Raw genomic sequence first — 26,806 nt, 5'->3', positions numbered from 1 at the left:
CAAACTGCATGTTTTAAATTTCTATTCATTTTAGCATAAATGTAAACAATCAATTTGCAAAAAGCTGTATTTTTTCAAAGAAGTGTTATATGGTTGCTGTTGATATGGCAGATTGTAAAGTCCTACTGGCCTCTTATTTCACTGACATAACTTATCTATCAGCTGAACTGTTTGTATTCATGGAAGAGAGTGTCAACTGGTTAGTGATTGGTTATGTAAGGGCTGCTGGGTACAGGCTAATTATAAATACTGGAAGTGTTGCACCACTTAACCTATGGTTCTGTATCTGCCCTCAGGCAACAAACAGCCAGAAAGTGAGTCGTCATATTCAGATGAGTATGCTTTATTATTTGAAGACCATTAAACTTTATGAAGACCACAGACAATTCTCTTCTTATTTTCATCCTTATATTTAAAAAAAAAACAGCATTATTTATAAGATTTATGACACAGTTTGAGCCACATGACTTAATGGCTTTTTCACTCTGAGGGTTGGAGTAATTCAGGGTTTAGGTTTACTTTGTGTAGTCAGAGGTGAGATAACTGAGTGGAATTGTGTGTTAATTGAATGCCGGTTCACATTACACAGATGACCGACTTTGTTCAAGTTCAACAATCACACATATCCTGTGACATCACACATGCAATAAGCATATCCTGCTTGTTAATTTTAACCATGAATATGTAACACGTCTTTTTCATGCATTAAAAAAATGGTAGGACAGACACACACACACACACACACACACACGAACACACACACACACAAAATGGGAAAACAGTATTTTTTTTCCCCCCTCAAACCCAATCGAAACAATGCAGACTGTTAGAATCAGTAAGAACCGAACTGAGCAGGTCAGGCTGAGTTTGTATTGAATGTTTATCCTGTTTTTTAGAGATCAATACAGGCAGAAATGGAAGTGCCACAATAATCCACAATATTACTCATACACATTGAGAGTTATACTCACTTAATGCATTATTTAAAAAGAAGATAAAAGATAAAATATCAGTCTAGGTTGGTTGGATAAAGACAAAATAGAACAATGTTAGTAAGTTTTATTTGTGTTCACTAAGTTAAAGAGATATTATAATGTAGAAATGCAGCTACATTATTGCAGGGACTAAAATCTGCCCTGTGTTAATGCTATAAGACAGTTTCAGGAGTATGTATGGTTATACACGTATACAAACAAGTGAGTATGTAAAGTTGGATGTTATGTATTCTATTTTTTGTAACTTTATTTTTAAAACAGAGAAGAACTGACATAAAAAAAGACAACATACATTTTTCTCACAGTTTTCTAGACGATAGAGTCTCTTGCTCATCCTATCACATGCTGTCCTTGCTATAGCTATCATCAGACTGGTTCTTCCATTTCCATCTTCTCGTTGTTCCTCTCCACATTCTTTTTTGGCTGCACCTGTGCCTTAAAGACAATATACTCACACAGTGTGAGCACTGGCTTGTGCGGTTGAGCCTGACGCAAATCACTGGACGGCGTGGTCATGGTTTTGGAATTCTGATTATAAGGAGTAGAATGCAATTAAAGACAGGTATGAAACACTTACAACAAATTATTACACTAAACGATTTTAGAGCTTTTAATAAATTATGCTGTTGGACTTACCTTACACAGTGAGCGAAAAATAAATAATGGGATGCATATCAGTGGTGTGAGGACAAACAAAGCAGCCAATCCACGACCCCAGGGTTCAAGTACATAGCCAGTCATAGGAAAATAAGGCTGCATAGTTGCCAGCTCATACAGGAGAGTAATCTGTCAGACAAAATAAGAAACATAGATCATAAACATTTAAAAAAAAGTGTTCATCTGTTTAAAAAGTGAAAGGCTTTAGGAAACTTAAAGGAGTGATATTTTGCTTTTTAAAATGGAATTATGCATTTTAAAACATTTCCCAGAGGTCTACATCAACTGTAAATGCTATGCTTGGGTCTGAATTCTTCATTAATTCAACTCCACAGGTCCATCTTCAACCCTATTTCGGAGTAATGACACCAGAAAGGTCATTTTGAGTGCTGGCTCTTTAAATGCAAATGACCCACTTCATGCCCCACCCCCTCCAGGTTGTTGGCTGTGCTGCTCTGTCCCGTTCAACCACTTGTGTTTGTTAAAACAACCAACAACTCAAATCAGCTCAAAGTTTGGACATATTTTCAGTATGGACTACAACCGCTCCGCTGACAAACAATTATGGCATACTCGGAGAAATGTTTGTCGAAAGTCTTGATCTTCTATGTGCAAATGTCGTGATGTAACTAATTATAGATGTAACAAATTAAGCAGGAATTAAAACGTATTGTAGAAATCCACTCGATTTTTACCAAAATGAATATAAAGATAGCTTTGCAGCAACTGGAGGGTTCAAATTCAAACTTTTTGAACTATTAGGGTCCAAATGCACAAATAAATGTACCAAAGACTAATAAAAGTGGGTTTAGCAAAATATGACCCCTTTAAGTCCAGTTTGCCAAAGCCTGGACAAAGTCTGGACAGGACTTAAGTTATATGTAACATTAATGGCTTTAGTTGCTCATTCACCATCTCACATTGTGAATATATACTGAATGAATATAATGCTGTTTCTCATAGTATTGATCTTGCCTGCAGTGAAATGTGTTTTCTATATTGTCAGGTAAAGACAGTTTGTCCTCTCATCTCCAATATATAAGCTTAAATATAATCATTCAGGTGGCAAAATAAAACATCAGAGGCACTGAACACAGATGAAAGTCCAGGAGAGAAACAAGATGAGGTAAAGACAAGGGATGATGAATGGCAGCAAGAGACCGGTGCTTACAATGTACATAAAGCATAATGTTATGAGTACAAATGAAAACATGACAGGAAATGTTTATTAACAAACAGAGTAGATGAATCAAACAGAGAAGATGACAGAGCACATGAATCAAATAAGAGAAATGTGACCCAGGTGTGAGTCACTCACCCCACAGATGAGTGGTGTGACAAACAACCAGCAGTACTTCAGCACACGGAATGGTGCATATCCTATCATGTCCTCAATGTTGTCATAGAAACGGTCGGCACCTGCAAAGTCATAGAGATGAATAGTTATTCAATCATAGGGAGTGAGATAGTTTAACATTTTCTGACAAGGAACACAATCAAAGTGCAGGTTCATTGACTGAAAACACACTGATTTTCAAACCTCAGGTCTGTGACATTTAGTGGTATTAAAATGCTGTGTTTATGGGGTAGTGATATAGCTAAATACAACTCTCATACCAACAATAATAGAAAACAAGACTCAGGAAAGTGGGGAGGTTCAAGTGAAGACAAAGTGAAAGACAGTTGTGGTGTGCAAGAGAATAGAAAGGAAAGGTAGTAAAGGAAATGAACAAAAGATAGCTGACTTCCTTGAGCTGTTAAAATGGCAAGGAGAAGAACTATGGAAAGAATGAGAGATATTAAATGATAAGGAGGAAGCCAATGAGGTGTGTAAAGTGAATGACCTGCCATATGATACAACACCCCCCCACTAATCTTTTGTAAATGTGAAATATTAGAATTCATTGTCAAGCTTAGAAGTGTTAGGACAATAAACATGGCTGAGGAATGACAGAGTCATCTACAAAACTAACTACATCAATGTGGAGGAGGAGAATGAGTGCCCTCCTTTAAAACTGGGTGAGTATCACACACACAGCACAGAGCCCACACTTTGAAGAGGAAGAGAGGCCAAAAGGATGCTAAAAAAACTCAAAGTGGAGGAGCACGCAGCTGCAGAAACTGATCAATATCTCACTCTGGATCACTGCACTGGAGAGAATATGTGGCTGAGAAGAGAAAGCAATTGCATGAATGCAAATAAAATTTGTGTCAGCCCTCTCAGCAAATTTGTGTCTATATATGAAACAGTTTTATAAAAGAAATAGGCTTTTAAAAGTACCATCGTAATATAAGTTAGAATGGCTCTGTGTGTTGAAATGAGATATAAAGAAAACTATCAGAGGAAAAGAACTCTCCACCCACACATTATAAATTTACCTGTGACAAATCAGATAATGAAGGTGTAGGAAGTGGTGAGACCTTAGATGATTTATATGAAATGGAAGGAAATGGAAGCTTAAGTTCAGCTTAGTACAAAATGATCTTTGGTGAATTTATGCCCAAAAACTAACAACAACAGCAAAACCACTGGCTTTGTCATCTAAACCTACAGTAGATAACACAAGATGTACTGAAAGCGTAATCTGGAATCTAATCCTGCCATTGCTTCAGTTTTATCACAACATGATTTTTTATTGTTTGATCCCAATTAATCATATTTTTTGTGTAAAAATGACTGATGTTTTAATACAGAGGGATACCACAGATAGATGAGAAACAATATGTTAAATATACTGCTGAAACAAAATCAGACTCTCTCAACTGCACAAGAAGAGACAACATACTATATGTAATAAGAATATAATATGATTCCTTTTGGTGGTGACCACAATTGCAGTGCACTAGTATTGTAATCACTGGCTGGATAACAAACTACATGTAATATACATACATATACATACCAGTGCCAGTTAGCTAAATAGTCAACACTATATTCATTGCAATGATAACAGCTGCATGTCCAAAACTTACCATACACCCAGCCAATGACTACGGTCTCAAAAATGGCAATGAACAGGAGACTGATTGAACTGGAGCCATATGAATCAATAATATAAAAGAACAAGATCCCATTCTGAAACATGAACAAAAGTAAAAACCAAGTTGTGACAACTTTTTCACATGGAGCAGTGTTAGCATATGATTAAAACAGTATTAACCAGTGGTGCCATCCATCCATCCATCCATCCATCCATCATTAACTTTTTTCTGCACCTATATCCTCCACATTCTCAGGGAAAAAGTTGGAGCCCAAAGGGAAACCCTGTTTGCTTTTATAGCAGATTTTGAACATTGTATTATCATCTTAACCCATCAAAGACTATTCTCTTCTTGTGGTTTTCTTACCTGAGTGACGAATGGTAGACCCAACAAGAAGGAGACAACAGCGATGACGAGAACCAAAATCTCTCTTCTGCCAGGCCTTCTCAGAAAATGTGGGAACAGGTCTGTGATCGCTGTGGCCAAACTCTCTACACACACAAACTGTGAGCACACAACTAAGACAGATTAGTGTATTTGTAGATAATGTGATGCTGGCACCCTGCACATAATGCCACACATACGTACATGAGTGTCCAGAGCAAGGAGAAGGATCATTAAAAAAAAGAGCACCAGCCAGAAGGATGAGACAGGAAGTAAGGTCAGAGCCTTTGGGAAAGCTATGAAGGCCAGCCCAAGACCTGTAACCAGAGACACAAGTCCTTTAAAACTACTTTCAATAACTTCATTTGATTTTCATTCATTCACCCTCTGAATCGTTTTTTCCTCGAGAGGGTTGTTGGGGTGCTGGAGCCTATTCCAGCTACGTTTCATATGGGCAAGTATGGGCAATTTACGTTGACCAATTAACCTATTAGTGCACATCTTTGGATGGTGGGAGGAAGCTGGAGTACCCCGAGTGAACCTATGCAAACACAGGGAGAACATGCAAACTCCACACAGAAAGGTTATGCCCCTGTCCCCCACACCAGTCTTTTCTGCCATCTTTACCATATTGTCTATGAAATAAAAGCACCAACATGTACTGAAATAAAATCTGAAACAAACAAAAATAATTCTTTACCCTTAAAGCCCACTATTTTTGTCACAACTCCAAATGACTTTTCTTTGTACTTTATCACCATCTATTATAAAATTATCCTCTGCATTTCAAATTGTTCAGTTTAAATCAGGTATTTTCTTACATTCAATCTACTAATTATGTAGATGTTCATGAAAGCTCAGAATAAATTCAAAAGTTATTTGATCAAATCAGAAAAAAAAAAAAAAAAAATGGAAAAAGTGACTTCAACAAAATATATCATTAACTGAACATAAAAACAAGCATTTACAACCACTGTTGTTTATCAAACTACATGGGTTTTACTAGTGAATCAATGATGCAGAAGATGACAGTGTTTCCACGTTCACTACGGAGCCTCTGAAGTGTCCAAATGGGTCATATCTGAGGACCATGAAAAGATGATAAACTGTATTTTACCTAAATTATTTACATGTATTCACAGGATTAGTGGGTCAACAGTTATTAAACATTTTAGATCAGTAGATGCTTTTGGTGTGATGTTTCCATCTTTATGGGCCAATGTAAAAATGAAAACAAGTCAAATTTGTACACAATTAGTTGGAAAATGTAAAAAAAAATTACAGAGTAAAACACGTGTATCTAATGCCATCTAGTGGAGAGTAGAACTTGTTGCCAGCTGATGAAAACATTCACTGCATCAAAAATAAGTAAGTTTGTTGTTTAAACATTGAAATACCTCACACTGCACTGTTGAGAATAAAATAATCAGACTGGAATAAAATAATAATTTTCTCACCAGAAACAGCAACATCTTCGATTCGTGCACCCAGATCATGAGCCATGAATCCCAATATTGAGAACACAGCAAAGCCAGCGAAGATACTGGTAGCACTGTTCAGACAGCATAATGCCAAACAATCTCTACAACACAAGACAAGTTTGCAGTGTCAAAAATGTGACTGCAAAACAGAAAATGGTAATGAGGTCTATGGGTGAGGATACTCACCTGAAGCAGTTGTTGTTGTATTTGTTGTAGCTTCCCATAGCGGTAAATACACCATGACACACAGCATAGGAGAACAAAACCTCTCTTACTGCATCGCACCATACCTAGAGAGGGTAATACATTTATATTTCAGTAGGATCATGTAAAAACTATGACACTTATTGGATGAGTGGTGCATGGTTCAAGCAATAACCTGTCACATTTTGGAACAGATCTGGAAAAAGATGTGGATCCTGGATATTTTTTCAGTTTTTCTAAACTTATATACTGTATCTTGACAGAGGTATGTGCTCTAATGAGTCTCCCTTGAGTTTCCATGTATCCATGCGCATTCAGATTAACAACTATGGTTAGGTTTTTTTACATGAATGTCTGTCTGCTGCACCCGACCTAACAACATCTGGTGAACATTATACATACTATAGTGCAGTGAGTCTCAGCTGTTACAAGATGGAGTTGGCAGAGCTCCAGAACAAAAGATAGGCCCCTCGTCTAGCCCTGTTGGGTCCGAATTTTTCCCTGCCTCAGGTCAGAAATGGAAACCACAGTGTTTGACAGAAGATCCCCACATTTGACTGAAGACAAAGAGCAAACTGTTGAGTTCTATGAGACAGTTAAGAGATTTTTTTATTTTGCCGTCATCTTGCCTGCTTTCTATAGAGACTCACACACGCAATCTGACACATTAACAAAGAGACACACAGAAAAAACAGACCCCAGATGCATTCCAGCTCTACATTATGACTAACTCCATGGCAAAAACAGACACTCTCATGTTAAACAAGACTCATTAGAAACAGATCTCTGTAAAAAAAAAAACCCATCTGGCATTGCATAACACTGTTCTCGGACCTTTAAGTGCTTTCTCCTGCTTTTGAAATTGCTCCAAAAGAGACTCTCACAGGTCCTCCTAACATGATTACATAGCAGCTTTCTCACGGTGGGTCCCAGCTATGTGAGTTGTTGTTCTTTGGTCTAATCACTCTTACAGGGGCTGGGATATTACATGTGGGACGAACACATTGGATCAATCTCTTCTCTATGTCGTTCAAAAAATGAATTGGCTCAAACTGAGATCATCACTCGGGAATCCAGTCAAACAGACAAAAAACAGATAAGGACAACAAAAACTGACCTGACCATAACACTAGATAATTGTGAATTTTTATGAAAAAAAAAAAAAAAAAACTTCCATGAACTGTAAGCTGCATGTGCTGAAATCAGGAGGAAAATGCCAGAATCTGAAAATACACACCTTCCCTCTACAGCTCTCTTCTTTAGTCCCAAATCAAAAAAGTAAAGTTTTTTTTTTCTGAATCATCCTTTTAGCTTCAGAAAGTTCCTAATAGAGTGAAGTGACCTGGAAGTGTGAGTGTCACCCATGATAAGAGCTGTCTGAGTTCTGTGAATACAAAGGAAAAGAGCGTCAGTGCTTTTAGTATCGTTGTCAGCATTGGATATACTGGACCATCTTTACCCAAGAAATGGAGTGCTGTCCCATAATTCAGTGCAGTGGCACCATCGGACAACCCAACTGTTCATGAAAACAGCAATCACCATGACAGAACACACAATTTTATCCAATGCCAAAACTGTCTAATATGATGAGATGTTTTGTACTTTAAACACTTGGTGTAAAATGTGAAGTTAATGCAGCAGAACATGGTTAGCTTGCATGAGTTAGATCTTCACAGACTGGAGTTAAATCATTGATAATTTTCTGGTTCCATCAGTCACCTTCAAACGCCTTAGTAAAATTAAACGGTGAATTGTGAACTGGATCTTCAGCTGAAATAGAAATTCAAGATTCAAAGCATTTAAAGTCATATGCAGATATGACTATATATATATCCCTGTATAATGAAATTCTTGCATTGCTGTGCACAGAATGGAAAAAAACTATAAATAGATTAAAAAAACAGAATAAAAAACATACAGTGCAATACAGTAAATTGTGCAACTATGTGTGTAAATTAAAGATGTAAACAGGTAAGAATAGTTACATGTAGTGCAAACAATAGTAGCTCATGGTTACAAACTCCTGTTAGCTGTTTGAGTCTGATGACAGTAGGAAAGTAAGGGCTACAAAAAAGACTAAGGCCTCGGTCACAAAGATTCTTAACAATGATGAGTTCATTAGAATCTCCCAGTTTGTATGAAATCTGGAGTTCGTAGACATTCATGGAGGGAGCATTCATTTCTTACAGCCATCTTATGAAGTTGGTACAGCTGCCGTTCAAATTGCAAGAGATACTTGAAACCTCCGTGAGAAAATGACGTGATTTTGTGTCATACAAAGACCGTACAGTTGTCACGTCCTTCGTAAGGGTGCCTTGGGACCTTCCTACGTCATATTCGGCTACTTCATGAATTTTTTTGTCGTAAGGTGGCCATATGGGACCCCTATGTACAACTCACAGCACTCTCAAATCATTGGTAGGAAGATCTTGTGCTGTTTCAGAATATTTACATTGGTATAAACAGTGGCCATGTACTCTAAAAGTCCTGTGTCATGATGATCGCATTCAAGATGGCAATAATGCCCACAACATTGAAATTTCTACAGCTACAGCTGCAAGACAAAGAAGAGGAAGATCAAGCAGTTGTAGCAGGGCATTCTAAAACGCTTAATGTAAAAAAAAAGTAGCTTAATATCTGAGATCAGTGATCAATCATCACCAAAGTTCGTGTGGACATCTCTGGTCATGCCCACTTTCACCTCTGCAAAAATCAAAAGGAAAACCCCAACTTTATGGATGTTGTCCACATTAAGCCTTTTCCTCTCCATAGGAGCACATTATAGAGAAAAAGCTTAACGTAGCTTAATGTCCGAAAACAGCAGTCGATCATCACCAAATTATACATGGACATCTCTATTCATGTCCACTATCACTTCTCGAAAAATCAAAAGGAAAACTCCTATATTATGAGTTAGGGACATTAAGCTACGTTAAGGTTTTGAAGAGGAAAAAGCTTAAGGCAGATGGCACTCATAATATTGGGACATGATTAGAGATGTCCATGCATAATTTGGAAATGATATATATTGCTTTAGGCTGATTTTGCATAGATTTAGCATTTTGATATGATTGTGCTGATTCAGGAATCATATTTACAAAGAGGAATGGACAGGACAATGACCCTGAAAGACTAGTAGAAACACTATATCCTTTATTTACACCAACTTCTGTTCCAACCCTTGAAATCAAGTCAAATTTTTACCGCAATGTTCACGTTTATTTCAGATGATCTTACCAGGAGCAGGAACACACCTCAAACACTACCCTTCCTGTCATATGCCCAACACCTCCCTGCCCTACACTCCAGGTTGTTCTCACTTCCATGCCCTTCCCTAGCTCCCTGTTCTGTTTGTTTTCTTGTCTTTAGGTAACAGGGGGTTAAAACAGCCTGAGAGCTACAGTAAACCCCTAAAGAGGCCTTCCCCACACCGCAGCCTCTCGATCATCTACGTCGCCAGAGTCGCCATCCTGATCATCATCACAAACATCCATTTCAATCTGTTATAAATAAACACAAATTTTATCCATTTGATGTAGTGCTCCTTTTTTGTGAATGCTCTGCATTAAATAGCACAGTAAGAACCAGGGGAAGCATCCAGCATATGTTTACTTTTAGTGCATCTTCAAAACATTACAGTTTCACCATGACTGACCGACATAACGTGTCTAATTTAAGTACAGCTGCATTCTTTCAATACTGCATTCTTTTCAATGCCATATCTCCTCCTGAGTCATACTGGATTCTCCTTTTCATCTTTCCCAAACACTAAGGCATTTTCCACAAAGATCCAGGAAAAGCGATTGGGAAAAGTAGAGAGAAGGATTTTTTTTTGTTTTACTTTTCAGACACACCCTAATAATAAAGACAGATGGAGACCAATGTCCTGACTCTGTTTAAAAAAGAGAAGCCACTTTTTCAAGCTTTTATGTAAAGCCATGGAGTAAAGTCACATATGAGTAATTGCAATTGTCAATCACCTATTCAGCCCCACACCTGAAATTAACAAAAGCATAGCATAGCTTAGCATATTGAATTACAACACGCTGAAAGGTAAAGGTTCATTTTTTGCCCCAATGCCAAAAAACTATCCAGCTCTGCAGCTTTAACACAAATGCAAATATATAGAGGAAGGGGAAATGACCCCATGTGCTTAACGGTGTTACCCTCTGGCTCCTAGACCCCTGTAGCTGCAAATCACTATGTAAAGTGTCAAGAGGAAGACAGTGAAACCCTTTTAAAGCCGTTGTTGCTGACTACAATCAATGCTGTTATTGTGCAACTCATCCGTAATTCACCATCTGTTTCCAAGTGAAGACACACATTACATCTGTGAAGGTTTCTAATTAATTTCAAGCTGCCCTATGGAGGGCACTTTTCCTACTCCTTTGTTTTTTCTATTAATACAAGACAATTTCTTCTTGCCAGATTTGATTATTTGCATTGGCTGATTAGTGGCTTAGTTCCAGTTCAAAAAAGTTACACTGGCTTCTTTTGTTAGGAACATAAAACCTCAAAATGTGTTGAAAATCCACTGTGAACAGCACTGTTCTTTCTGTTCTGCGTTGATGTTGCTGTATACTCAAGGGGAAATCTGTCTTTGGCAAAGTTCTTATTGAAAAGGATCTTGGTATGTTTTCCTTGTAAAGACGCTTAATAAGGCCGGAAACAAGTGTGAAGGCAGAAAAAAAAAGTAGAAGGGAAGAGAAATAAGAAGCGCAGCATATTGTGTTCTTCCTTTTAAACACAGACAGACCTAAAAAAGAAGAAAAGTCACAGGAACTAAAGAAATACATGTTCTAATTTGTTGTGAAGACTGAGCTTGTGTTTGGAAACTGTTTACAGCTAAGTGTCATATGTCTGTGACATTTAGTCAAAATTGCTCTTCTCTGTGTTCTGTTTGTGATATTGTATTCAGAAATAAAAATGATTCTTGTAAAAAAAACAAAAAAAAAACAAAAACATCTGATAAAAATAGTCTCTTACATGTGGATCACCGATCCTGCTGATGTCAGGCATGAAATAATATTTTATTCCTTCCCCAGCTCCTGGAAGTGTCACCCCACGGACAAAGAGGATGAAAAGCAACAGGTAGGGGAATATAGCAGTGAAATGCACCACCTACAATAAAGCACATATTTAGCGTATATTAACACCTCTATGCCTTTACAATTTTACATTATTTATATGTGTAATGCTTTGAATTAGGTCATCTTTGGATGTTTGTGACAACACATACATTTATTACAACACATTTTTAATAACACATGTTCTTTGGTCCTTTTAAAATTATCTTGACAACAAGCAGCGATGTCTGCCAGAGTAGCAAGTACACAAGCGTGACTCTGAATCTGTTTTACAGCACATGAAAATGAACTGTGGGCTGAGAAAATTCAACATGTCACACTGATTAAGTAAAGAAAGCGATGAAGGACAGGAAATTGACTGATAATCATTTTCTGGAATTAGAATTACATAAAATGCATGCATTTGTTTCCAGATCATGTTGTGGATGTAATGATTTTTGATACTGTAGATACTGATGATATTCTGACTGATATACTATCTATAAAGAGTAACACTAAATTATTTCATTTGATCAAATCTTTACCAAATACATATGTAAAAGTAGGTAAAAGGAATGGGAGAGCTAAACACAAAAGCAACTGTAGATTAGGGAACTGTGACATCTATAATATTTGTAAAATACTTGCCTTTCCTATGGATTTGACCCCCTTCCAGATGCAGAAGTAACATATAATCCAGGCAAGGAGGAGGCACAAAGACAGGTCCCAGTTTAAGTTACCAAAGAACCTGTCTCCTGACATTTGTAACACACGATGACTGTAAAGACAAGCAATCATGCAAAAACAAATGCAAGTAATGCATGTTAATAATTAATGTACAGATGTAGAATCCATACAACACTTTTTGTTTACAATGAGAACGAGGTTTAAATCATACTGTAAATAAGCACAACTTCATACTGATGTGTATAAACAGTATGGAAATAATGCTTCAAAGGCATTTCTTCAGTAAATATTTTCAGCTAGATAAAGTTCATATACTGCAAAAAAGGCCAAATTTAATCTTAACAAATGTATACTTGAAAACCTGTCTAAATTTATTTTGGAAAGCTTTTGTTTGTATTTACAAAGATAAGAAGGAGCACATATTGTTTTTATTGAATGCAGGCACTGCAGTGAAATTGTCTGGAACATTTCACAATATGTACTCTCACACCAAATGGGATTATTATCATGTGAAAAGTAACATTCATACTTTGAAATGTCAAGACATGCAAGTAAAAGTCAGAAATCTAATAGACCAGAACTAGAAACAAATTAATATCAAAGTTGGAAGTTTCATTCACTTGAGTGCAGAGCTAGCTCACATTCGTGCTGTGTGTTGTGTTTGGGTGGCCCTGCTTCACCTTTTGTTTTTCACTCATTAACATCACACTCATTCAACAGCTTGACCAAGTAAAGATGGCCTCCTTACATCTGGGAAACATTAGGAGCTTATGATGAGGAATGTTCCACCCAAAGACTAGCACACATGGGAGTGTAACAACAAATGTCAAAGTTTATCATGTATAAATAAGACAAGTGTGTAAGTGTGTGAGTTTCTCACGTCCAGAACTCAGCTTCCGGACTAGACCCCATCAATACTTCAGTTGTATTTCTTGAAAAAGAGAGAAACATGCACAGGTAAAATAACAAACTTCATTGAAAAGATTTCAATCACCGTCACTGTTGTTTTTATTACATTTTTTGTGGATTTACTGGAATACTTTTAAGCTCTTCATTTGTCAAAGTCAGGTAATAAAAAAAACATTATGTCTTAACTTCCTGCTTCAAACAAATAAAACAAAATAGCTATGTCCTACCTTATATATGGAGGACAAGACTAATCCTATGTTTCTTACCATTATCTCATTATGCATCAAATAATTCTTAATCATGACAGTAAAGCAGCTTGATAATAAAGATGTGACTTACATATCACCGATGTCATTGTAATCATATGACGTGAAGTTGTGTAGGAACGACCAGTTGAAGTTGGGGTTAAAGAGATGGGGGTTGGCGTACATGCTTGGACGAGTGTGGCAATTGACTAACAGTTTAGGAAGAAAGCAAAAGAAAATGTGAGTTGCATGTGGTGGTTTTCAAAATGTATTTTAAAGATCCTCTTGACAAAAAAGGGCATGAAAATAGAACATAGTGACAAGCTAAAGAGTGCCTTACAAGTATTCCATGCATTCTCACATGTGGACCATGGCACAGGGCTTTTGAAGGAGCTGATCAGGTATAAAATACCCCAGGCCAAAATGACTATGTAGTAGATGTTCCCATAAGTCACCATCACTTGGGATGCGATGCCCACCCCTGAAAGACACAGATGGTTTTAAGAGTTTCTGTTTGTTGTCATTTTCTGATATAGCAGCTGCTGTCCTGGATGGACTCCCTGTCTCAACAAACATATATGTAACCTGTGTTACAGTTATTTTAAACTTAAACATACACAGTCAGCAGCCAGCACTCATTACAACAATGGTATTTTCACTTACACTTTTTACAGTTTTATAAGGGAGCTACAGTGATGGGAAAATATTAGAACACCTGAAAGATCTGAAAAGAGTGATCTTTTTGCCTCTAAAACATGATTTATTTCCATAATGCTCATGAAACATGCAAATGGTTGCTCTGAACACAACAAATATCAGATGAAGTGAGTCCTACCTTTTTAAATCCACTTTTAACTTTAATGTTTATATAATGAGCAGAATTGACCTTGTACATTCTAAAGAATCACACAGCTGTGCCCCTAAGACTCACCATCACCATTAATTTAACCACATTCCCACCTGACAAAAGAATTTGGCTTCTGTGAGGGAAAATGATTGCGTGACATTGACAGTGAAATATTCTTAACTTGATTTTTGTAATGAAAATGATTTATAATTTCCTTTTGATGGCTCTATTCTATGGTATATAGAGCATAATGATGACTATGTAGATATTTCATCAGATTTATGGGTATTTTAAGGGCCAATTCAAAAACAAAAAACACAGATGAAACCTCTTAAATATGCCAAGTGTTCTAATAATTTTAGGCACCACGGTATATGAGTGCCCCTATGCTCCTGTAGAAGTACTTTGGCAAGGTAACATACACACATCATAAAGTACCTTATAAATTTGAGTTACATTTGAAAAAATATTATTTTACAAGGACAAAACACATGTCTCTGTTTGTCTGATTACTGTGTAATGTATGTTTGAGACATGTGTTTACCCTCAAACATGGGACAAATCTTCTGCCAGGCTGTAATTCCACCCTCACTGGTGTACTGGCCCAGCGCCGTCTCCAGGAAGAAAAGCGGAATGCCACAGAAAAAGAGGAAAAAAAAGTACGGGATGAGGAAGGCACCTGCAAAGAGAGTCAATTTAGGAGTTTTAGTATATGTAATGAAATGCAGTCATTTCATATCCTCCTGAGACGCGGCAATGCATTTTTGTCCTCTGTAGGGGACAAGAGTCTAACAGCTTTACTTTAAAAAAAGAACAAAAATGCTGTCCACTGCAAAGGACATTCCACCAAAAAAAGATATATTTGAAGAAAAACTGTATCATGATGCCGTTTCCAATCAAGGCAATTATTTAATGTAAAGAACGTCAAAAATATTGTGTCCCACCTCCTCCATTCTTATAGCACAAGTAGGGGAAACGCCAAATATTCCCAAGGCCAACAATTTCTCCTGCCATGGTGAGAATGAACTCCCTGTTGTTGGCCCATCTTCCCCTTGATGGGACCTCTTCCTGCTGATGCCGTTTATCTGGCTGGGAGTCACCAACAGTGACTGTTTCCTCACTCATGGTCTCTGAGTCCTTTGTATACACACATAACAAACACAAGAGAAATGAAGATAATGTCAGTCTACATTGCTCTATGGTCCCCTCTATTTAGATATTTGTCAAAAGAAAACAAAACCAACAAACTCCTAATGGCTATTAAATGAGGAAGTGTGGAAAGGATGTTTAAAGAGAAGGGGACGACAGGGCAAGTAGATCTGTAAAGAACAGTAGAGTGGGTAAAATGAGCTTGCCGTTTTATTTATTTAGGTAATCACAGAATAATCGTGTGAACACAAAACAAGAAACTATATTTTACAATCTCCAATCCATCAGAACTTGCATTTCTATGGGGACAGGATTTACCTTCCCATGGAGAATTCACTCTGTCTGCAGTAAATACTGTAGTCTGTATCCAATACGCTGAAGAACTATGTCCCTGAATCCATCAAAACATCCAGTGGGTCATTCTACCACTTTCCATGTGATGAAAAAGTGCAAAGGAAGTGAATAAAGTTCATAAGTGAAGTTACAATTCTGAAACAAATGAGAGAAAATAATCTTTGTCCCTGACAAACATAAACGAGTGGCTAACAAGAGCCTGTTTCCCCTGGATCTGCCAAACCAAAGCTTTACAGAGATTTTGAAAACATTATGACCAGTGGTAAAAGACAAACAAACTAAATAATTATTAGATCCTGTTGTGCCACCATTTACACATGCCATATTTGTTCATTTAAAAGATTAGCAACAAAGTCACCATTTGGTGTAAAGATACTAAAGTAGCAACTAGTTTTGTGTTAATCAGCTCAGTGGACTGTATCTCTTAATTCACGTAACATAGATTAATAACACCAAAATGGACATTACCTTGGTGTATTTCACCTCTGTCTTCAAGAGTTATGTGAAACAAGATTAAAACAGGTGGAGATCACTGCAAGTCTAGTCATTCTGAGGCAGCAGAGACGTGTTGGGCAACTCAAAACAAATTATGGAGAGAGACTTTGTAGTTTTTATATGTTACTACGTACAAGGGTCATTGACGGATAAGACTTTTGAATAGGCCAATTTTTTAAAATAAGGATATATATGACCATTATTCAAACGTTTGGAATGTAATGTACACATACATTTATGCAAAAACCCAAATTGAGAGATTTTAGTGTTTTTAAAGTTGAATTAATAGGACACAGTGTTAAAAAAAGTAATTTGGAGTGACCGAAATTTATCTCAAAATAATATATTTCTTCAACATTACGAATAGTTTAACAAGTATTAGGGGTGTAACGGTGCACTCGTTTGTACCGAACTGCTTTGATACAATACAGAGGTGTACTGAATACATGTAGCCTATGTGAAGAACGCACACACTCGCCTTAAGTTTCCACACAAACCTTGCGCTGCTGCTGAATTCTCAGCACCTCTGTAAACAAAAACAAACACTTTATTCTTAAGCTGGGGTGCCGATAAGAGGGGGTAAACATTAGAACAGAGAGTACAACAGAGGCACAGAAGCCAGGTCGGACGTTCGAAGCATGTTAAAGGCTCCCACAGAGTCGGGTGTACTTGACTCTGCGGACGTCTGTGCGTACTCGAGGCAAACTCAAAGCAGAGGGGACATTTGCCGGACACATCTGCGCAAAGCCCAATTTTTTACGACCAAAGACTCTGTGTATGCATGCTAAGTGTCACACAGTGTAGGATGATGTAAATGTAGGAAATTGTCATGAGAAATGAAGGAAATTGGTACACTCGACTATGAAACCTCAAACTCCACAGACAGAGCGCATGGACAGTGTGGGAGCCATAAGTTTCACTTTCAGTTTTCTTTAGTTACAGAGCGCACCCTGTACATTCCCCTTCACTGGGCTCCTTCACTGTACCGAAAACATATCGAAAATGTATTGAACTGAAGACTGCTGTATCAAAAACGTACCAAACCAAATTTTTTCTGTACCGTTACAATGCCAACAAGTATCAGTAATTAAATAAACAGCTTAAGAAGGACAGGCTTGTGTGCCCTTTCATTTTCTGTAATCCATGATTTTATAAGTTTATTCTATAATGGCAGTGTCTCCCTCGTATTGCAGTTACAACACCCATTTTTGCTCTAAAACCCATAAAACTGATTTAAAATGTGTACAGATAGTATCCACTTAACCATAGTATACCATTGATTAATATGTGAGCCAAACTAATGGATATTCTGTTTTGAATTTAGTACAGTTATTGTCAGTCGTTGGTTACCCCACATGACAGCGGGTCACCCCAAATGAGGAGAAAACCACATGTAGTTAAAAGTCTATCTAAAATGTACACAATACAGTTCAGATGAAAGAAAACTGAACACACTTTTATTCATACATTTCAACAATTCAACATTCAAATGTCACAAATGATAAGAATATAAACATTTAAAAAGTTAAAGTGCAACACACATTACATGCTTCAGGAACTTGTTCAAGAACAAACATTTTACAAATGAAGGAGGGTTAAGTAGCATCACTTTTGTGGACCCTGGTAGTCACATTGGACAGGGATAAACAATTTCAGTTTAAAAGTAAACAGAGTTGTATGTATGGAGTGAAACAAAACTATTTCTAGAGTCAATAAACGTTTAACACCAACATAGATGCATGGATGTGTCACAACCCAGCTCTTAGACTGTTACAAAGATGGAGATGGACGAGGTGGTAAAAAGTCAAACAGTGATTTACATTAACTCAAACGAAACCAAAACAGAATAAAAAGAAACAGATGAAGCCAGTCGAGACGAGCAGGGCCACGTGGCCCAGACCAGAACAGGGCAGGATTCAGACCAAACCAGAGACTGAACAGCCATGCTGTGCTGTTTAAATAGGTGGACCACTTGGGACAGGTGGACACTATCAGAGACTAATGTGGCTCCACCTGCAAAACACAGTGACTCTTTGAGCCCAAAGGGTGTGGGGTCGTCACCCCCCCCCACCCAGAAAAAAAAAAAAAAAAAAAAAAAAAGAAAGGGCCTCACCGTCGTTGTACAGAATGGGTAAATCGTTTAATGGACACAACTCAACAGCAGGAGCAGCAAGTGTAGGTTTGGCCTCCTGCTGTTGCCCCATATAAAGATACAATGACACAATCTTCACTTGTTGGTAAATGTATTTAATGTAGTATTAATGTCCGTGAGAACATAAATAAGTCGGTAGCCCTCATAATGTCCTCTTGTGACTCAGGTGAACATAGGTGAGGACACAGCTGTCGGACAGGCATCAGCAGCTGGCTGTTGGTGGACCACAGGATTGGCTGATGCCAGAGAGGCTGGACAAATCCTACGGAGTGTGACATGAGGGTGGGATGGGACACTCTAAAACGCTTAATGTAAAAAAGCTTAACGGAACTTAATGTCTGAAAACTGCAATCAATCATCACCAATCTCATGGTTTTGATTTTTGGAGAGGCGAAAGGGACATGATTAGAGATGTCCATGCATAATTTGGTGATGACTGATCACTGTTTTCAGACATTAAGCTACGTTAAGCTTTTTTACATCAAGTATTTTAGACTGTCCCACTGGGACTCACTACCCACCTGTTTTGGCCACGCTGTGCTGGTGGGTAACAGTCCTTCGCTTCATGTCCACCTTGACGTCATCAGCTGTTCATGCACAGACAGGAATCCCAAAGGGAATCCCACCTGCAGGCCCCGTTTATACTAATTTGCATATTTAAATGGGGGCGTGGAGAGGGAGGAGTCAGGTACTATAACATATACGGTCAATTCCACGCTGATTGGGATGTATAAAGGAAATGTGCTTGGATTCAGGCGTGTGCTCAGTTTTATTCATCTGGATTTTTTTGGGCGTACAGAGTTTTCTGGATGTAAGCGTACACCAGGTTTCAGTATGAAATCCACACAAGTCTTTATACATGAGGCTCCAGATCACTGCAGGAACTATACAATTGTGAGCCAGGTATAGAACCATTACAGATGTCAATGTACTCGCCACACTGCTCTGACCTTAACCGATTTCTCACACTGAGTGCGAGTGGCTACAGACACTGGAAACACATCAGGCACTTCCTGCACCTTCTGATCAGGTGTTTCAGGGACAGATGGAGAAGTCACAACTGAAGTGGGAGCATCAGCCCACACATGGTCACCAGGCAGATCATTGACAGGGATAATGTGTATGCCTTGAATAGGCAGAGCAGAACGCACGGCCATCTTCACTTCTCCCTCAACCAAACCGCAACTGAACTGCAGTTTATGAACTGGACCAGGTAACACCATCAACCCCATTCCCTGAATCAGAAAATAATCCCCAGTGACTGTACAGTTAGAAAATGGCATCACAGAGTCGACAATAAATGAATGAGATACACCAGTGTCGCGCGCACCAGTTGCGACTTTCACTGGAATCTGAACATCACTGCCTACTAGAGACACATGACCATCTGACAGAAACACAAAAAAATCAGACAGCTCTAAACTGCCATTATCGACAGATTCCACATTACCACAGGGCGAGATACAAGAGGAATCACTGAACTGATTAAAACAGACAGCATCCACGCCAGAATATCTCAGAGAATATACATATTTAAATGGAGCGGCCAGGACCACGGGATTAACATGTGCACTTTTACCAGACTTAATGGCCAGGTTACCAGGTGAAAGTTTGAAATACTGTTAAAATGATACATCTTCTGATGCTAAGCCAGGGCACATCATCAGTGATGTATCCTGAGGTCATTGGGTGTTTCGGGTCTCTCAAACATCAGACACCCTCACTCAGGCAACCCTACCGAGGTTGATCAGGCCTCAGCATGTGCCCTGGCAGCTCACCCACGGATTGGCTCTCTTTATCCAGAGCCATCTAGAGGCTTTCTCTGCCGCCTCTGTGCTATTCGATATGGCTCTCCTCCTCCTTACGCCTGTGATGCTGAGTACAGTGCAGGCCCTGCAGAGAGACTGACCTGCAAAGCCTCTGCACCCTACTTCCACAGGCAAGCACCTGGCTTTCCAGCCTTGTCTGTGGCAGTCGCTGACCAAGTCCTGATACTTGTCCCGCTTGCACTCGGATGCCTCCTCCATCCGCTCCTCCCATGGCACCGTTAACTCCAGCATTACAACGTTCTTTGTTGTCTCTGACACCAAAATGATGTCAGGTCTAAGGGTGGTCTTGGCTACATGCTGGGGGAACTTCAGTTGCCTGCCTAGGTCAACTGACAGCTGCCAGTCCTGTGCAGTGTTGAGAAGCCCTGATGTTTCAGAGGCTGTTCTTGGCTTCTCTCCCGCTCTAATGAAGCTAATGGTCTGCTTCCTGGGTTGGGCCCACTGACAGGTGGCAACAGCGCAACAAATGGTGTCTGCCATGGTCTTAAGCACCTGGTCATGCCAGCGGTAATGGCCTTCTCCAGGAGCTTTTGGGAAGCAACTCAAGATGTGCTCGAGGGTCCCCCTCCTCTGGCAAAGGGGGCATGATGTTGATTCAGCCAGCCCCCAGCAGTGCAGGTTGGATGAGCTGGGGAGAAGGTCGTAGATGGCCTGGACAAGGAACTTGATGTGGTGTGGCTCTGCTCGCCAGAGGTCAGTCCAAGTGATCTTTCTCTCCCCAGCTTGTTCCCCTCTGGTCCAGGCACCCTGCTGTCTCATCCCCACAGGTCTACTGGACTGCTCCTCCTCCACAGCTGCTCTCACCTCACTCTGGACCAGTTGCCTTCGCTCCTTCCCCTGTCCTTTGTCATAGCGGGGGACTGTAATGGCTCCCAGCCCTTCCTCTGGCTACAGTCCCCACCAAGACACCATGGCCCAAATGGGATTCTGCTTGGTCCACTGCTACCTCCACTTTCCATTTCCTTCCGGTCTTGACTGCTACCCCTTCCCCCAAGACTTTCGGGTCCACCAATTCCCGCAGCTGCAGCACCTCTCTCACTCACAAGACCTTGAACTCCTCCTCAGTGGATTTGAGGGGGAGTGATAGTTTTCAGCTGTTTACATAGAGAGCAATGTTGCTCAAGCTCCGTGGTAGGCCCAGCCATCTTCTCACGTAGTGGCTGACTCTTCTCTCCAGGTCTGTAATAGTGGAGATCAGGAACTCATAGAGGTGCAGGGGTCACAGGATCCCAGGCAGAATCCCATGCTGGTAAATCCACACTTTGAATTTTCCTGGTAGGCCTGTCCTGTCAATGCTCTTCAGCCAACCCTCTAACTCCTCGCAGGTGTTCTTAATGGAAGCTCTATCTCTGAGGCTGCTGTCAAAGAGCTACCCAAAGAGTCCTCACAGGCTTCTCAGAGATGTTGGGGATAGGTGTTCCTGACAAAGAAAACTGGAACTTCTCAGCCACTGTGCCCTTCTTTAGGACCAAGGATCTTGACTTTGTTGGCTTGAAAGACATGCTAGCCCAACCCATCACCCTCTCAAGCCCACTCAAGATCCATCTTGCTCCAGGCACAGACTCAGTGGTCACTGTCAGGCCGTCCATGAAGGCACGGATCAGTGGTTGTCACGTCCCAGACCTGGACTTAGGGCCTCTGCACTCTGGCTTAGTGGATTTTACCAGCATGTTCATTGTCGCAGCAAACAAGATAACTGAGATGGTGCAGCCTGTGTTGATTCCCACCTCTAGCCAGTGCCACTCGGATGTTATTGGCCCTGCTGAGACTCTCAGGCTGAGCTGGCTGTAATAATCATAAATGAGGTTTATGTTTATGTTTATGTGTTTATGTTTACGCATTTGGCAGACGCTTTTTCCAAAGCGACTTACAGGGGAAAACCAATTAAATCACTCAATCAATCAAATTTTATTTATATAGCGCCAGATCACAAAAAAGGTCTTTTACTGTGGCTGGAACATGATGCCTCTCCAGAGTCGCTGACACCAGCTTGTGGGGCATTGAGCCATAGGCACTGGCCAGATCTAACCAGAGCACTACCAGGTCTCCCTTGTTCTCCCTTGCTTCTCTAAGGAGCTGTGTGACCACACCTGTGTGCTCTACGCACCACGGCACACCAGGGACTCTGCCTTTCTGCACAGAAGTGTCAATGTACCCATTCTTGAGAAAGAAGTCCGCCAGCCGCTTAGCAACAATGCTGAAGAAAATCTTCCCCTCCACACTGAGCAATGATATAATTCTAAACTGGCTGATCTCCTTGGAGTCCTCCTCTTTAGGGATCAACACTCCCTCAGCGAATCCCCACTGTTGTGCCGTTTTCCTTCTTCACCATATAACCTTGAAGATCTTCCAAAGCCGGTGCAGCAACCTGGGACAGTGCTTGTAGACCTTGTAGGAAGTTCCGGTTGGTCCTGGTGCAGACCTGGGCCCAGCTTTCTTCACCACATGCTGGACTTCTTTCAGGAGTGGTTCCCTCAGATTGAAGGACTCCACCAGCTCTGGTGGTCTTATCACAACGGCACACTGTCCTAGGTCTTGGTCTCTGGTGGGGTCACTGAAGATGTTGTGGAGGTATTGGTCGACTTCTTCCTCTGAGTAGTTTAGATGTCCACTACGTCTCTGCTCAAGGACTTCTCTGGTGAAAGCAAAGGGGTTGTTAATGAAGGCAGTGCGTTTCCAAGCCCTTTCTCTGCACTGCCTCCTATGATACTCTGATCTGTGCAGGATAAGGAGCTTCTTCCTGTGCATGGCCCAGAGCTCTGCTAGAGGTACTCGCTCTTCTTGCCTCCTTGTGCTGTCTGGTCAAAGCCTTCAGCTCTCTCCTGAAGTTGTGTATTTTAACTGCCTGCTGGTTCTTGACACAGGGCTGCCTTGCTCCCCTTTCCTCCTCAGCTCCAAACCTCTCTACAGCCATGCTCACTATAATGGTTGTCATAGTTTGCAGTCTCCTCTCTACGTCACCTTTGGCTGTTGCCTCCAACACTGCGTCCACCCCCTCAACAAACCTCTGCCACTCTGCTGTTTTTGAGGCTTGAGGCCACTTGATCCTCCTCTTCTCAGGCAGCCTGCTCGAAGGGACTGCTGATCCCACTTGGAGGCTCTGGACTCTGTGGGGTGATTCTGGGCCCTGCTCCTCCTCTGTCACACCAGGCACTAGACCTGTGCATTGTGGTGGTTGTGATCACTCCTTGCATTTTGTCTTTGTTTGGTGGATCTTTAGACCTCTCTCATTCTTGCAGATCTTTCCACAAAAACAACACTCTGTACTCGTCAACCTTTGTCCATTGCTGTTGTTCGTTAACCTTGTATCTGTCCCACTGGGGTGCTCACCCCCCCCCCCTCTCAAATATATAAGATATGCTGCATGTAATCTAGAGTGTTTTTTTTTACCTTTCTCTTTTCCTGGCAAAATATTCTGCCCTTGCTGCAGGATCTGAGTTGTGTGTTCTGCTATAGCGAGCTGTCTTCTCTTTGCTTGTTAATGGTGCCATCTAGAAATTAGGGTAAACTAATTAAACATGACCAATACATATACAGCTACCTAAATGGAATTTCATGCTATACAATTTTTACATTTCTCTTATAAGATTGTACAATAATCAAAAATAAATGTTTAATCCTAAATAGGAAAGTAAAATGACTGAATTTAGAAAAAATATGTTAAAGTATACAAAGAGTTATGCTTAAACAATGAACTTTATGCATATAGATCATGTATAAAACATAAATATACAGACTCTACAAATACAGGACATATATCTATCATGTAAAACATTCAGCAGTGGTCACCCCACATGATAAATAATACAGGCTAACCATTAGCTACAGAAAACCTAGCTAGCAACTTCTTATGACATGTCACAATCAAATTTATCATCAAAATATAGCTTTGCAGATCAAACTTATTATTCGCAATTTTGGGGTGGTCGCCATACATGATATCCAAAAGTGGGTAGTACATTACAGCAGTTAAAAAGCGGATTTATTTGCAAATATGAGAAAAACTTACTAACCTTCCAGATGTTTCACTGGGTCCCTCAGATGTGTCTGGTGAATGCAATATCCTGTTCTTGAGGTGGTTTCAAAATAAAAGTCCCAAAATTGTGTTTTCTAGATGGTCACTCCGGATGATATTTCATGAAATGAACATATTCGGACAACATTCGTTTGTATTTTATGATGGAAATATATGTGCAAATGCTTCATAATGTTGTCAATGAATGCAAAACATGCTAGAAATTATGCCAAATAGGGCAAGGGATATATTTTAATTGAGTTAAAGTGATTTTAAACTGGTTGTCCAAATAGAAGTCAAGACGGTCACCCAAATGATGTTTTGACACTTCAGATAGCAGAAAAATCACCAATAACTAAAATGTTTGGAGACGTTAGAGTGGGTCAATATATGCGGAAGATATAAGACATACATGCTATCTTTTTATGTATTTTTTGTTTTTTTCCAACAGAAAAAATTAAGTTGGATAGAAAAAGTAGGCGTCACATCATTGACCCATAATCACAGTCTAATGCTTGGATAGTTGGATATAACAAACTGCGACTTTCTTGACATGTGGAGTTATCACTTAAACTGACAAACATCATATGCAAAAATGATGGCATAATTCATTCTTTTTTCTTTTTTTTTTTTTTTTTAAATAAAGCCCCATGGGCAAATCAGAAGGGGTGGAACTTCAGCTCTCTATAGTTCCCCATGATATAAAATAAGGCTTTTATGTGGTGTACATTTTCATACTTAGAGTTTCATTTGTCAGTCATTTATTTGTACTGTCAATTTCAGCAGAGGGTTAATAAACTAATAATTTATGTCAACACACAGTTGAGCACAAAGTAAAGTAATACACTGCTATAAATAGACCAGGGACATAAACAGTGCTTAAAACATTTAAAATCACAATATATCGAAGGTTAAACATTGGTGATGGAAACTTGCATATATCAAAATACATCAAATACAAAATTAAGAAGTAACATTAAACACAGACTATTGACTGAATCCATGATGTCACACTTAACTAGAGAACAAGCAAGATCATTTAACTCTAACCCTCGTTATGCACTGGGCTGACTTTTGTTTTTTGTTCTATGTGTGTATTTTTGATAAGTTAATGATCTAAAACAACAATAAATATGATAGATGTAGTACCTTGCTCTAATTTCAATAGGTATATGACACCCTGAGGTATGTATAGTAATAATTATTTCCAAAATATTACACTTCTATTGTGCAGCTAAATCATCAGATGGAAAACGTGTCTCTTTTCCTTTAGACATGACTGTAGGGAAAAGCTGCATAGATCACGCATGTCCCACCTGATATAAACCTGTGATCAGAAATAAAACACGTTCTGCTCACGCACTAAACTTTTAACATTATAAAGGAAAAAGCATCTGTCCTTGTTACTCACTTGGAATTTTTCGGGAATCCGATTCGTTACTATCCTAGGAGAAAGAAGCCCCTTATGTTGTATACATAAGTATTAAATAATTGCAGTTTTATTTCGAATGGTAATTGTAAAATATATAATCTTTCGACTTTAAGATGGACTATGTACTACAAACGACTTGTGTTGAGCGCTAATGGCAAACACATTGCATCAATAGACTGCACAAGATGCCATGTAGAGAATTATTCAAGTTTACACGATTAACTTGAGCTCGCGTTACTTGTTCCAAGCAGCCTAATAATCTGAATGCACCACTCACCCGTGAGTTTGCAGGATAAAAATTCCTTGACTGACCGATGGAGATTTGAAGAAAAGCTCTGTTCTTCCTAAGGGTGTGTCTTGGAGTACATGGTCCAGAACGATACCCCACACTCTGACTCTAAACAAATGAACCCACCCCCCTCCATCCCCTCCACGCACATGATCTGCAGCAATGCCTTCATAAAACAGGCTTTTCTTTTCTTTTCCTTTTTTTTTTTCACATTAAATAACTGCCTTGATTAGAAACAGCATATTGCAATATTTTTCCCCAGATTTTTAATATGTATGTATTTATTTATTTATTTTTGTGGAATGTTTTTTTTATAGTGGACAGGCTTTTTTCTTTTCTTTTTTTGTAAAGCTGTGAAACTCTTGTCCACAGCAGAGAACAAAAATGCAATAAAACATTTAAGTAAAACATAGGCTGTTACAAGAGGTCTAGAACTGAACGTACTTAGCAGCAAACGGTAATATTTGTTTTATATTTATTGTATATTTATTTACATTTAATGTGAAATGAATTTCATTTTGAGAGTACCTTGGACGTGTTGTTTATTAATATTTTAATTTTTTTTTTTCAACATTTGATATATTTTTAACCCTTTCATGCATAGTGGTCGCTCCAGTGGACAGCTATTCAAAGC

General features: G+C 39.3%; 1 protein-coding gene and 1 pseudogene across 3 annotated transcripts; both read right to left on the bottom strand.

The window, feature by feature from the left end:
* Nucleotides 1-482: 482 nt before the first annotated feature.
* Nucleotides 483-26,288, bottom strand: LOC115430358 (sodium- and chloride-dependent betaine transporter-like). 3 transcript variants are annotated; one of them, XM_030150330.1, is made up of 16 exons: nucleotides 26,161-26,288; nucleotides 15,402-15,594; nucleotides 15,002-15,136; nucleotides 13,951-14,091; nucleotides 13,705-13,819; nucleotides 13,337-13,387; nucleotides 12,418-12,547; nucleotides 11,690-11,824; nucleotides 6,686-6,789; nucleotides 6,476-6,600; nucleotides 5,223-5,335; nucleotides 5,001-5,138; nucleotides 4,626-4,728; nucleotides 2,971-3,071; nucleotides 1,632-1,781; nucleotides 483-1,523 (listed from the first exon to the last, which is right to left on the bottom strand). In XM_030150330.1, exons 2-16 carry the CDS (start codon nucleotides 15,580-15,582, stop codon nucleotides 1,362-1,364), a joined length of 1,884 nt encoding a protein of 627 aa, XP_030006190.1. In that variant the 5' UTR covers nucleotides 15,583-15,594; nucleotides 26,161-26,288; the 3' UTR covers nucleotides 483-1,361. The 3 variants fall into 3 exon arrangements, with proteins under 3 accessions (XP_030006190.1, XP_030006191.1, XP_030006192.1); XM_030150331.1 differs by lacking the exon at nucleotides 26,161-26,288 and adding an exon at nucleotides 25,863-26,076; XM_030150332.1 differs by lacking the exon at nucleotides 26,161-26,288 and adding an exon at nucleotides 23,827-23,871.
* Nucleotides 20,353-23,391, bottom strand: LOC115430372 (uncharacterized; annotated as a pseudogene).
* Nucleotides 26,289-26,806: the final 518 nt, after the last annotated feature.

This window comes from Sphaeramia orbicularis, chromosome 12 (assembly GCF_902148855.1).
Source record: "Sphaeramia orbicularis chromosome 12, fSphaOr1.1, whole genome shotgun sequence".
Classification (NCBI taxonomy): Eukaryota; Metazoa; Chordata; class Actinopteri; order Kurtiformes; family Apogonidae; genus Sphaeramia; species Sphaeramia orbicularis.
This window is presented reverse-complemented; position numbering and strand designations above follow the sequence as displayed.